General features: G+C 42.6%; 1 protein-coding gene across 3 annotated transcripts in view; it reads right to left on the reverse strand.

The window, feature by feature from the left end:
• Positions 1–13,927, reverse strand: part of doc2a (double C2-like domains, alpha) — a 55,900-nt gene that overhangs the window by 32,998 nt on the left and 8,975 nt on the right. For all 3 annotated transcript variants that reach the window (XM_079367137.1, XM_079367136.1, XM_079367135.1), the window contains 2 exons: positions 7,422–7,751; positions 3,960–4,039 (listed from right to left, as the gene is read on the reverse strand). In XM_079367137.1, coding sequence (XP_079223263.1) covers positions 3,960–4,039; positions 7,422–7,746 — 405 coding nt within the window. In that variant the 5' untranslated portion in view covers positions 7,747–7,751. The remainder of the gene's footprint in view (positions 1–3,959; positions 4,040–7,421; positions 7,752–13,927) is intronic.

The following is a 13,927-nucleotide window of genomic DNA, read 5'->3' on the forward strand; positions in this document are numbered from 1 at the left end:
TATACATTTTACATAAGCTGAATATATATACTGCCTCTTTTCCTCTCTTTCCCATTTTAGAAGTCTTGATTTCATTCAGGCTGATCACTGAAGCTGCCTCCTCGTTGCTGACTTTCTTTCTTGGACTGTTCGTTGGCGAGTGTGAACGCAGAACCCGAGATGCTCTGACATGCCGACAGCAGAGGAGCAGCAGCTACCCCAAACACGCTTCAAACTCAGCATGTATTTTTAAGCACAACTATTATTGTGTTTACATTTACAGTAGCTGGCAGAAAGCTCCCCAAAGGGAACATGTACCTGCATTCGGCACTTGGTGGCTGTCGAGCCCACTTTTTGTTGGGTGATGAATGAGGTCTGACAGGAGTGATGTGATTGTAGGGTTACTGACATCAGCGTACTATCTAAATAAGACTTGAACAACACCTCTGCAAAATCAGCTCAAGTTTGAACGTTTGATGTTTAATCCCTGTAAGCTGTTCACGGATCAACACTCGCCATTTGTATTACCATATAAAACACTTGATTGGATGCTGCCTGACCTCCCTGTGGATCGGCCTCATTGATAAGCCCACAGTGTGTTTTTGGCAGGAAGCAGGAAGGTATATATATATATGTCTCCGCACGGCTAAAGGATCAGAGGACACTCGGTTTAAATGCGTTGCCCTCATCAGCGGGACACAGATCATCATGACAAATTGCTCCTAAATTTCTTTCAACAGCTTTGACATTTGCAGCGACAGCAGAGAGATGGATTTTTTTTATTTTTTTCCCAAGCAGCATTTTTAATGAGACTGCGGGAGCTGTGAGAGACTATGACCTTATAGATGAACATATTCAATCATACATGAGCTGGAGGACGGATACACACCTGTTACATGATGTTTCATTTACACTCTGCACGCTGCACTAGCACATCTGCAGCCTTCTTTATGTCTCCATACATCCATTACAGTCGCTTTGTTTTACAAACTCCTGCAGTAGATCATCTCTACAGTGTCAACGATAACCCATTTATCTACAGCGTTGATCCGTTTTGATGAAAGATGTAAATGAACATGAATATTAATGTTCAAAGTGTCAAATGGTGTTTTGCCATGTATGATTGCACTTTGGTAATGAGACACATCTAAAGATGAAGACTTGACAGCCAGCTTGAGTTTCTGCTGAAATGTTAATGACCATATCATCATCGTCGCATTATCGCCCATCTGGTTTCCACGCCAACTGGTGATTGTAATGTATTCGTTGCTGTGTTTAATTTCACGGCAGGAGTTGTCCTCTGCTTCATCACAACATTCGACGCAAATTCCCACGCGTACACACGGCGCACACGAGCGGTTTGTCACATTTATTAAAACAGATATGATTGTACAGGCGGAGCAGTGCGTCGAAGTCACCAACGGCAAACAAACAAAAAAATTACCAAAATAAAGACAAGACAATAAAACGTGAGTGAGTCACTGCAAGAGACAACTCTTTTCTAGCAGCGTGCTCGGGACTAGTTTTGATCTATCAGAGGGAAGAAAGGGAACATACACCTCGTATCCAATAGTCGCACACCGAGCAGGATCCTTCTGCCGTTTAAAAGACAAACTGTAGCTTGTCAGCACCGTCTGTCACTTTTAGAACCAGCTTTTAAAAGACTGCAAGCCCGATTTAATATTCAGGAACAGCAGCAGACGTCTCTGTTTTTGGTTTAGCGCTCAAAGATCAGCCGTCCTTGATCCTAAAAGAAAACCGTCATTTACAACAGGCAGCTCCAAGCTGCTTTTCTGTCAGAAAGAAGTCGATGCCAGGAGGGAAATTATCGACATTCAAGTAGGTCCTCGAATAAAGACGATGCAGGATACAAAGCTCAGTAACAGCAGGTGCTTAAATTATCTCCCATCTCCCAGATAATGAAACAATTTCAAACAGGCTTCTGTTTTCTCTAATGTCTTTGTGCCGATGTTGTACCCTTTAGATCTGCCGCTGTTAGCCCCCCTCATAAAGAGAGAGAGAGAGAGGCGCGGAGATAAAGGATTATATTTTTCTGTCATCTCTGAAGAGTTCAGTCTCGGTGTGGAGGAAAACCGCAGAGGTGGAACATGTTCTTTTTAAATGATCACCATCTGAAGATCTCAGACCCCAAACCAGAGCGCTTCATCCTCGAAGCAAATTGAAAAATCGTAACCAACCAAGATTTTTAATACCAAGGCCGACAAAAGAGTTGGCAAAAGGACAGAACTCAATGTGACAGCATGAGGTGCTCACAGAAAAAATAAACAGTGATCTTAGGCAATGAGCCCCGAGGGACCATTTATAGCCAGACAGACTGGTCAGCAATCATGATGTTTCTTATGCAGTAAGTCCAAACTGATTTAAAGAGGCAGAGCGTCGCCATGGCGATATGAGCACCCCCCCTCCAAAGACAAAAATTGCCGATCGCATTGTTGAACCTCTCCTCTAACTGTGGGTCTGTTGAAGTTTATAGGATGAGCATGTTCTATTCATGCCACATCTTTTTAAAGTACAAGTCCATACTTTGAAGTTGTTGAGACGCTTCTATGATGAGCGATATGAGGGAATGTGGTATCTCACGCCGCCACATCACAACACACACACACAAAAAAAAAAAAAAAAAGTCTGCGTAATCCTGGAGGGATTGGCTCGGAGTGGAGACTAGCTCAAAATTGGCGAAATGCCTCCAGCATGCTGGAGTTAGCAGGACTTCAGTTTTTCACAGTTAGCTAAATGTTGCTAACCCACCGTCATGTCAAACATTTACCGTAACAGAGACACATGGTCCATCTTTATATACAGCCAAGGGTTCAAATGTGGTCACTTCACAACCAAACTGGTGACTTCAAAACAGCATTCCACGAACCAAGGGGTCATGGCCTGATGGTATAACATCTTTCCGGCAGTAGCTCGGTCCTCAGGGACTTGAGTTGGGAACTGGAGGGTCCAGGTGCGGACCCCTCCAGGGGGGCCCCTCCTGTGGGCTGCCACCGCACTCTGACATCTCTCCATTGATGCATGTCCACATGTCATGTTTGTGAGAGGCGTGAGCGCGAGCAGGGATTTCCCCCCACAAAGTTTATAACATTTAAAAAATTAATTCTTGGCTTTCATCCATTCGAGCCACTAACGTTCAACCTAATTTTGAACCACTCTGTTTTGTTCAAATTAAAATTTACTGGAGATGACACTCAAAGGGATATCATCACTTCAGAAGAGAACGACAACGAAGTCGTTCCAAGAGCTCCAGTTGCCAAACAAGGGATATAACACGTTGTTCCTTTTTGTCTGTTTTATAGAGGAACTTGCCCACCTCAGCAAGATGGGAAACTTTTAGAATCGTTGTTTGATTACATTTCCCTCTGAGACACAAGAGAGGAGATAAAAAAGTCACTGTCAGGAAAAGCAAAGACTCGCTCTCCCTCTTGATCTTCGGTGACTCAGCAGGAGTTTGTTCTCCCTTTATTTACGCTCTATCGGGCGGAGATTTATAGCTGCTGTCGTGTCAAATATTAATGGAGTCCCTGATAGTATTTCTGTGTAAATCCTGGAGCGCCTCACACCCGTGACATTTCAGTCTTCTATTCAGATTAATATGAGAGCTGGGCAGCACATTTCCCTAGAACACAAAAGATGGAGCACACTATTGTGTATAAATCACATCTCAAATATCAGACGATATTTTGGGAGAAATGACTAAAATTGTGTTCCTACAGAGCACAATTCTTGTTGCAGTTTGAACAGAAACTCAGGAGCAGAAACTCTGCAGTGACTCAGTGTTGGGAACTGGAGGGTCGTGGTTCATGGATGGACGGATGGCTGTGTTCAATATTGTGTTTTGTTCAGAACATGAAACACAACACAAAACTCAAAACTGTTACTAATGAACACCTGATTAAACCAGTTTAGAGAATGGAGTGGCCCGTCGCCAGTAGGTCGGACACATGATTGGGTTTTACCTTGGCCCGCAGCACAGTGCAGTGAAGCTCACTGGAGCTCTGATCGTATCTCAGCTCAAACTCCAGCGTTCCCAGTGCAGCTGAAGAAAGAACAGATAAAAAGAAAGAGATGAGAGACCCAATTATCATAACATGTAAAAAAAATAAATCAATAAATACATGAATAAATAAACATGATTCACCAACATTCGCACCAGTGGAGAGGAAAAGCAACATTGTTAGAAAATTCTGTCACATTAAATTGAAAGCATGCGGTGGGAGAAGAGAAGAATTTCCAGAGGAGCAACATGCGTTCAAAAGATAGAAATCCAAATTAGCAGAGCCGCACCTGACACATGAACGTGAACACATCACATCACATGTCAACGCCTGAAAAATCCTCTTTTAAAAAAAAAGAAAAAAAAAGGAGAGCAATCGTGTTTGTCAGGGCTCGTTTCAACCATGCAGAGCACAACTGGAGTTCTTCCAGTGTGGTTATATAAGAGGACACATACAGCATATCATTCACAGGGATTAGAAGAAGCGTTTATTATAGGCTTCAGCTCAGATAAACACCAACAAGCCCCGGCTTACACAACATGAAGATACTGTAAACTGATGTGAGCTTTATGAACCTGCACTGCACTTAGACAAGGCTGGCTCAGTTCGCTAACATCAAACAGGCTCGATTAAAGGGATCATTGAAAAGACAAGGAGGAATGCAGAGCGACTATGGAGAAAAAACAAAACACTCAACTGAAAACAAACACAAAGGCAGAAAACAGAAACTATTCACGACTTCAAACAGATGACTACAAAGAGACATAAAACGACGACGTGTCAAACAGCCACGAAGAGGCGAGTCTGTCGACTGCTTTGGTCTGGAATGAAGAAGGTAACACTTCATGACACCTTCCTGTCTTTAAGTGTCATTCAGTCGCCTATGTCCCCCTTTAATCTAAAGGTGACGTCGTTTTTTTGTCATGACAACATGGCGTTAGTCAAACCAAGACTAAGTAAACTGTGATGGTCTTTGTCACGTGGTAATAATCCAGACACCATCACCTCGTCCACAGTCAAAAATACAGAGAATGTCACACATTTGGAAAAGGGCGTCGGTGACATCAACAGCACCTCACGTCTGTGTTCACGTCAGTGACATGGTTCTGTACCCGATGGCACGAGTACACATCCTGATACGGCAGGAAGCAAAAAGAAGAAGAAGAAGCAGCAACCATGTCAACCCCTCAGTTTTAAACCTTTAAATCTTGTCACTTTGCCGTTTTAGTCCTTTACAAACACAGGTAATGTTCTGACAAAAACAAAAGTCTCTTCTGCCGTTTAACCTTTAAATGTATGAGTTGTTTTGAATATCAGTTTCTTTAACGCGCTGTAAATCATCTGACATCTGCCTCTGTGGCATTTCAAATAAGGACACAGAAATACTTGTTTATGCCGATGGCCTTGTTTGCTTTGTAAGTCACAGAGAGGCATCACTATGAGTTTTAGTCTGTTTAACCAAATGAAAATCTGCCACTTTCAGAGCAACCATTCATCAAGTCTGGGCATCTCGTGTGTTGACACGATGATAATTTAGTACCACTGAGGTGTTTGAGGACAGAATCAATTCAGGATCTCTTCACTTCCAATCAAACCTGCAGAGTGAAGAGATAAACAAATGAGCTCAGCGCTACACTTCATGGAGGGAGATCTCTGCCGCAGCTCGGAACATTTAAAGGCAATAATAAAATAAGCTCTTGGTGCACTTTTCACTCTGACATTTTATACATCTTTTTTTTTTAATTTAAATGCTTATGGTTTTGATTCCTCCCACCTCCACTGACTTCCAGCAGCCCGCGGCAGAGACAAGCGGCTGCTGCTGGAACATTGCAGTAAAAACATTCTGCACCAACGATACACATTAAAAAAAAAAATAAAAAAAACTCTGCAGTAATAAAATCTGAGCCTGAGCATGAAATCTCTTAATCCACACAAAAAAAAACAGAGAAAGTGGTATAGATTGTTTTTTAGTAAAGTATCACATACAGACTATATGTTAATGTAAACTTATGATAAAACAAATACATTTGTAAAGCAGTGACTGTGGTAATAAACACATGGATGAGGGAATTAAAAAAAAGGTCCAATTAGTCTTTTCTTTGGTGCAGATCTAAATCACAGAGGAGCCTGAAAACATGTCAGAGAGAGAGAGCAGCTCTGACGCGTCATTTATCACAATCTGTGCTCACTGAGTTCAGCGAGTGATCTCTTAAAAAGCTTTTATTCCCCAAAACCTCAAAACCATTTCTCCCCAAGGGAAACGTTGTGTTCATGAGCAGTCACGGATTTAATGTGTCACCGAACACTTCTCATGTCAGTGTACCACTTCAGGTGTGGAAGTGTGTGTGTGTGTGTATGTGTTGAATTCTTAATGCTACTTTCACATACAGACATGAATAATGGACTAGTGGTTCCTCTGAACTGAGAGGAGGAGAGGCATTTGTGTTGTGGCCAGTCACACACACACACACACACACACACACACACACACACACACACACACACACACACACACACACACACACACACACACACACACACACACACACACACACACACACACACACACACACACACACACACACACACACACACACACGAGACTTTCTGTATTGATCACAGTGGAGTATCTACTCTGGCATCTTTAAGTCATCTCAGACCCCGATGAGATCTCTGCACGGCCTCTGAAGGGCCACAGCAAGTTTTAGAAACACTGCGGTTTTATGTCTGCGTGCTGGCAGCCACTCCAGTGTGTGCAGCATTGTGTGTGTGTGTGTGTGTGTGTGTGTGTGTGTGTGTGTGTGTGTGTGTGTGTGTGTGTGTGTGTGTGTGTGTGTGTGTGTGTGTCTCAGTTCGCCCCGCGATTCTCACAGTCATGACAGCAGAGAGAGGAGCAGCTACTTAAAACACACTTCATACTCACAGAGTGCCTGCACTCTCTCTCTTTCTCCCGCTCGCTCGCGCACGCAAAATGAATCTGTGGCGTTCCTTGTCGATTATGTGGCGAGCTGCAGCGGATTAATCAATGTATGGGAAACACCACCTCAGCATTAAGTGTTTGCTTAATGCGATGGAATGGAGAAATGGAGTTTCTTTAAAGATATGCGTCTTCAGATATAACTGAACGAAGTATACCCGCTTTCAGATGGGCACACTCGAGACGATTTCAGGCCATATTCTGGAGCGGAAAATGTCAGACATGTTCGATTTGGTAAATGAAATGTTCCAGGATAAAAGTATAAAAACTCAACTAACATACAAGGTACATGACACACCTGTATCAGTCAACTAACGCTGATCTTAAGTGTTGAAGATCATGCTGAGTCATGCAAACAGTCGAGTGAAGAAGCTCGTTTCTCATTTTTCAGAATGTGTAGAGACAGACACACAGACACACAGACACATGCCAACAGCGAGGCTCACTGCAGTCGTCACTGTCAGAGCTGTTCATCTCCACCGACGTGTCCACGCTGCTGGTCAGAGACAGAGACCCGCCCCCGCCTTGCCGCCCATGGGCCAACAGGGGAGACAGGAGATTAGACCCGCCCATCCCCGGAGCCACCAATCCAGGGCAAAGGGCCAGAGGGGAGGTAGCAGGGTTGGGGGAAGTGGGGCCAGGGGAGGTCGGGGACAGGCGGGGGAAGTAGGCGGAGATCTGTCGGATGGGTCTGATGGGGCCGGGGCATACGTCAATGGCCATGTGTTCCTGGATGGAGATGCTGAGCTTCTTTCCTCTCTGCACCGTCATAGAGTCTGAAATGACGAGAGAACACACGTGGACTCCAAATTATGACGTGGTCGGACAATGTCTTCCTTTGCCCAAGGAGTTAACCCGACGGTGCCCCTGCTCAGGTTTGAAACAGAGCAGATGCAACACAAACATGAACGACACAAGAAAATAAAAGCATAGAGGTGAATCATATAAACAAAATTAAAAAAGAATGAAAGTTTAAAAGGGAACGCTGCGTGCAAACAAACAATCAGCCAGGTTTCAGGGAACGTTGAATGAGAGTGTTCTAGCAGCTTGATTCTCTTCTGGTTGTTGACTGAAGCCTTCAGGCAGACAGATTATCTGTTCTTTATTGAAAAACTTTGGTGGTAGAATAATTAAGTAAATCACAAATTGAATTATTATTTTTTTTTTTCCAAATCGGGCCTATTTTAGTCGCATATAAAAGCCTCGAAAAACAAGCTGGTGACTTCAAAACATGATGTGCATTATCAGTTCACCTGGGGATGAGGACAGTCAGGTGATAGATAAAAGCTGCTCGCGTGTGTCTCATGTCCATATTCTGTCTTCAAGGTGTCAAGAGGTCATCATATCATATCCTGCCACATCTGATTCACCCAGGATAGAACAACCCAGCTTTGTTTGCTCCTCTGGCTCTCTCTCTCTCTCTCTCTCTCTCTGTTGCTTTAGTTCTTTATGTTCGCCGACTCTTCAACACCTCACACCACATAATGCTTCTACACAGACCCACACATTCAGCACTGATGATACAGGCTAAACAAACCTCATCATAACTCTTGTTATGGAGCATTTATTTAGCCCATTTCGTAACAAATTACTCGTTTTCTTTGATAACTTCTGACTCGGGTTACGACAAAGCTAACACTTTCGAGTTACTGTTAGCATGTTGACACCACGTGAAAGCCCTCATATATTGTCTTGGAGTCCATTTCCATTTTCCATTCGGATGAGCTTCCAACCACATCACCGGTACATGTTCTTCATCTTCCCCTCTCATGGTTTTATTTACCGTAAATTCCGTACTATTGAGCGCACCTGGATATAAGCCGCACTGGCTAAAAATAAGTAAATAAATGTATTTGTACATATATAAGCCGCACTTGATTATAAGCCGCAGGTGTCCACGCTATAACAAGAGCTATTTACACAGACGTAGGCTACCGGTAACATCCGCAAATACTGTAGCGTCCGTACGGACGTTAAAGGACGACGAGAGCGTTCAAATAATAACTTTTAATAACCCGATCACTGTCGGCCGTGACCACGCCGTTTACAGCAGAGAGCAACACATAACTTGCCGTAACAATCCAACTCTCTCCCCCAGCGTTCTCTCATACAGCCACTCAACACGTTCTCGCTGGTGCATTCACTGACTCTCCACATAATCGGAATTATGAACACATTATCAACTACTGACTTTACAACATGAACCGTTACAATACGAAGCCTAGCCGACGGTGTCTGTAACACGGCTGATGAAAAAGATGACCGTAATATATTTCACAAGAAAAAGTCCATCCATTCACTGCCTCAGAATGACTTCATTACTCACTTCCTCAGTCTCTGTTGTCGCTGTCAGTGTCATCTTAACGTGCAGCAGCTCTGTTAGCTTCTTTGACAGCCAGGTCGATCGCCTTTAACTTGAAAGCTGCATCATATGTATTTCTCCGTGTGTTTTCCATCATGAGGGTGCGTGCATGAAGCGCAAAATGACTGATATTAAGATCCGACGTGACGAAGTCAAATGTTTTTGCGGCAGAAGCTCATTGTCCCCCATAAAAAATCCATGCATTAGCCGCACCGGAGTAGAAGCCGCAGTGCTCGAAGTGTGAGAAAAAAGTAGCGGCTTATAGTCCGGAATTTACGGTAGTTTGGTTCACTTTTTCCTTCAACTAAAGATTGAATGGTTGGAAGTGTAGAATTGAGGATTTTTAAAGCTCCTGTGGTCTGAGCCCAGCCTAATCCATCTCTCTGGAGTGTTTGACGTTCTTTCTTTGACTGTCAGCTCAAAGCCTCCAGGTTTCTACTTAAATCTTCAAAAGTACTTTTCAAATATACCGTTATTTGAATAAGAAGAATCATTGATATACTAATACAGCTGCTCATTGCAGATTTAAAAACAGGGGGAATACTGCCTTTTTGGGGACTATTGTGTTTTGACAGTCCTGGAGGTTTGTGGCACGAAGAAGGAATGTGTATCAGGCTGCGACACACGCACACACTCACATACACACATCCACACACTACACTTATTAAGACAAATTCACTGTTAGTTTAGCTCTTAATATGAAATCTCAATGACATCGAACAATATGTCAAATACGATTATGAACCTCTAAACGTACAGTCTGTGAAATCCGCCACTAGGGGGCTCTCAATCAAGACAATAAGAAAAGACAGCGTCGAGGCTTGCGGGGTATTAAGGGAGAAAGCAAACAAACTGTGTTGAATCAATATGAGCGGGCGAAGCGTCCTCTGAAAAGACAATACGCGTACTGTTGACGTATCTGAGTATCATTTACGTGACATTTTTAATCACAGCAGCACATACAGCGACAGAACGGCAGCTAGTGCTAGCTTATGCAACGGTCTTTGAATTAACATCCGGAGTTTCCTTGACAACATTTTGTGTCTATCATGGCGGCCACCAACACGACACAACCCCTTACCACTATAAAATGACAGATTTCTCTGGCTTTAAAAAGTTTTGGAAATATTTCAGTTATTGTAAATACTCGACTCAAAAATATTTCAATATTCAATATTGAATTTAAGTTTGATATTTTCATGTAAACATTAACATGCCATTCTACATACTGTACCTTTCAGCTCCAAGCCAAAGTGGCAGACACAGCCCAGCTCCGATTGTCACGATGCTGTTAACCTGCCACTCTCTCACCTCTCTGCAACAGTTGGGAGTCATTACAGTGCAGCACTGACTCGACCATCTGGTTCTGGATGTTAATGGGAGCACACACCACCTTGCTTATTCTCATTTTTTCTGACACCAGGTCTGACACAATTTATCCCGAGCAGTGGCGTGCACGGCCTGGCAGCAGGTGTTTAATGAGGAGCGTGTTTGAGTGTCTGACACATGAAAAGAAGAAAGAAATTGAACGTGAGTGAAGTAGAAAGAGGCTGCACATGTTTGAGGTTGAGAGCAGGCGGTTTGACTGACAGTGAGCTACAAAAGGAACTGTAAAGATGTGTTGGCATAACAGAAAGATAAGCAGCCGTATACAGGTCCTGCACCGTGAAAAGACCAACTCATTTCCTTTCCTACACACACGCCTTTTTTTGGGACGAATTTAAGAAGCTTTCGTGGCGTTTTTACAGAACAACGGAACATCAATGAACCTCAAAGAAGAATCTTTTTTTTCAAATGCTTCGCCATATGTTGAAGAGATATGTCTGACATCCAACTCAACGCAAGCTGAGGATGCAGATCCAGGGATCCTCGGAGCACCTGAAGAATGTGTTACCACACACATTGGTATATAAACCTCTATTGGAAGTCAAACAGAATCTTGTTTGGATATAAGTGAAATTCGACGTGTTGTATTAAACGCTCCACCTTAAAAGATAACTACAAGATCACAGGGGAGTAAAGAGGAAAAACATGCTAAACATTATGTTGCTTTGTCCTTCTGGGGATGATTTGATGTTCGTTTGTCGCCTGTTCTGACTGATGTGGATGAAGTGAGCGAAAATACAAACTCAAGTCTGTATTTTGTGTTTTATTTTGAAAATGACGCTCTGTGCGTTTCCTTGTCTGACTTCCTGTCCGGTTGTTCCGTTCTGTCCAGCTCGACGTCTGCTTGCAGTGCGCTCTATCTCTTGCTGTGTAGACTGAAACATTGGCTATAGAGGCAGTGCTGATGAACAGCGAGGTGCACGGATTACATGGAATAATAATCCTGTCCAGATTGAAAATAATAGAAATCATGCACTCTATAAAAGAAGTGGGATAGCGTCTGGGTCTGTAAGTTGAAGCCAGGTGTTGGCCTAATGAGTAATGACTGTAAAGTAGGTGTGTGAGTTTAGATGACTAAATGTCATTACCTGTCATTAAATCTCACTAATTGGCCCCAGGAGGTTTGACGTTTTAATAAGTTGGCCCTTGAAGACAGAATGCTCAGAGTGCATCAAGGGGCCAAGCTCAAAATGACTCTGTACTCCACAACCAATCAGAAGAAAGAACCACAGGACATAAAGGTCAAACGTGATAGATCCAACATCCAGCTGTAGTTCAACATAATACTCAGACAGTTGGCGACATTTTATTTAACAATTCTTTCAAACATTAACTACTGTCCAAGGTGTGACTAGTGACAGGATTCAGAACCTTCCAGATTAGCAGCAGACATCTTTGTTGTCTAAAGAAAACTGCCTCCAAAGAGTTTAAGAACGGTTTTGATTGAGCCCCACCAAAAACTACAAGAAACTGGCATCACAGAGGGCGGGCTTTTTACATCAGTCAGAGGAAACTAAGAAAAAATAAATAAATACTACAATTTAGTTGGTTTTAAGGTGAGGAAAAGCAGAAATGATGATGATGTGTTATGATTCGCTTATAACTTGTTGTGTTTAAATATGGGTCAACCTCAGTACAGCATCCAACCCACGTACTGTACAGAGGCTCCTGTACTCAATGCCCTCTCCGTCTACTCCACCATGTCGCCGTCATCCTTCAGCTCTCCTTTCAAGGCCCCAAATAAGATTGAAGAAAAATTGCAACATGTAAGGGAACTAAAACTTCCTATAAACGTAGGACTTTCTATCGATATCAATGTTTGAAGGGCTACAGTTCAGTTCAAGTAAAATGTAAAGAGTTAGACTGGAATCAGGAGAATAAAGGCTGCTGTTTATGATCATGTTGAGGGAAACAGAACGGGGGAGCTGATAGCCTCGAGTTAGGGTTGGTACAGCATGTACAGAGGCTATGACCCCAGTGCGAATCCAACCTGTGGCTCCTTTCACACGTGTCATTCCCCTCATAAAAAGCCCAAAATTAACCTAGCAAAATAAAGGAACAAAAAAGAGTGGAATCCCTGCTAGCCAAAAAATGTTAAACAGCTGGCTCCAATTATAAAATAATGTGCTTGTCTTTCCACAGCCATCTTCATGCTCACTGGTGGGAGATAGGGATCATAAGGGAGACAGTGCATCAAATGTTCAAGGAACTAGAGATATTAAAACTAGTGGGAGAAAGTCATAGTGGGAGGATGCACTTTAGAGATTGTGTAAATGAAATCTTCAGCGTGTAAATCCATGTAAAAAGAACACTCTGCAAAGTGCTGTATCGAGGCTGAAACAGTCTTTTATCTAAAATAAATAAGTGTGAACAGCGTGAGGGGGGTTGATCAAAGTGGTATCTCCATTTGCATGATTTGAATGCACCAGAGAGTGTTATTTAATTCACACAAAGTTTGAACCAATAGTCATCCAAACTACACCACTAAAATAAATCTACAAGTGTTACACGATTCATATATAAGCCTTTTATGTGTCTACCTCAGTGATCTTGTTAAATTAAGTTTGCAGTGTTTAGTTCAGGAGTGTTTTATATGCTGTTATAAGCATATATTATGGATCACGACTTATGGTACTAAAGTTAACTACAAAACGAAGGGCTGGTAATAAAACTCCCATCAAACCATAATTTACTACAGTACTAGTTAGCTTACCAGGCAGTAAACTTACCATTCATGCAGGTTAAATTAAGCTCTTTTGGATATCTTCAAGGCATGCAGGTAGTCAGCACTGTTAGCTGACCACTATAGGTAGCCTATGGAGTGGTTTAGTTGGCCCTGTTAAGTGCTAGCGTTAGCGGCTTATCTGTTGTGTGTAAATATAAAATATCATGCAGCTTCCAAGCAGTTTATATAAAATAATAAATATCCATTATAAGTTAGGTGTTCAAACATTACATGGAAAACTTAGTGACCTTTAACTATCATGAAGTGTTTGTATGTTTACATGAGGTTTCCTTATTCCTGCTACTAGCTTGTGTTTTGTGGGTGTTTTGGTTTCACTGGTGCTCCGCTGTAGTCATGTCTAATTCAGGGGGTGGCAGCATTTATCAGCGGAGACATTCTCCCACTTGAAAAAGAAATCTGTTGCGTGTCCAGTGAATGATATTCAGTCACAGTGGGATTACGGTGAGACTGAGCAGAGT

The sequence above is a fragment of the Symphodus melops genome, assembly GCF_947650265.1.
Source record: "Symphodus melops genome assembly, chromosome: 17".
Taxonomy (NCBI): domain Eukaryota; kingdom Metazoa; phylum Chordata; class Actinopteri; order Labriformes; family Labridae; genus Symphodus; species Symphodus melops.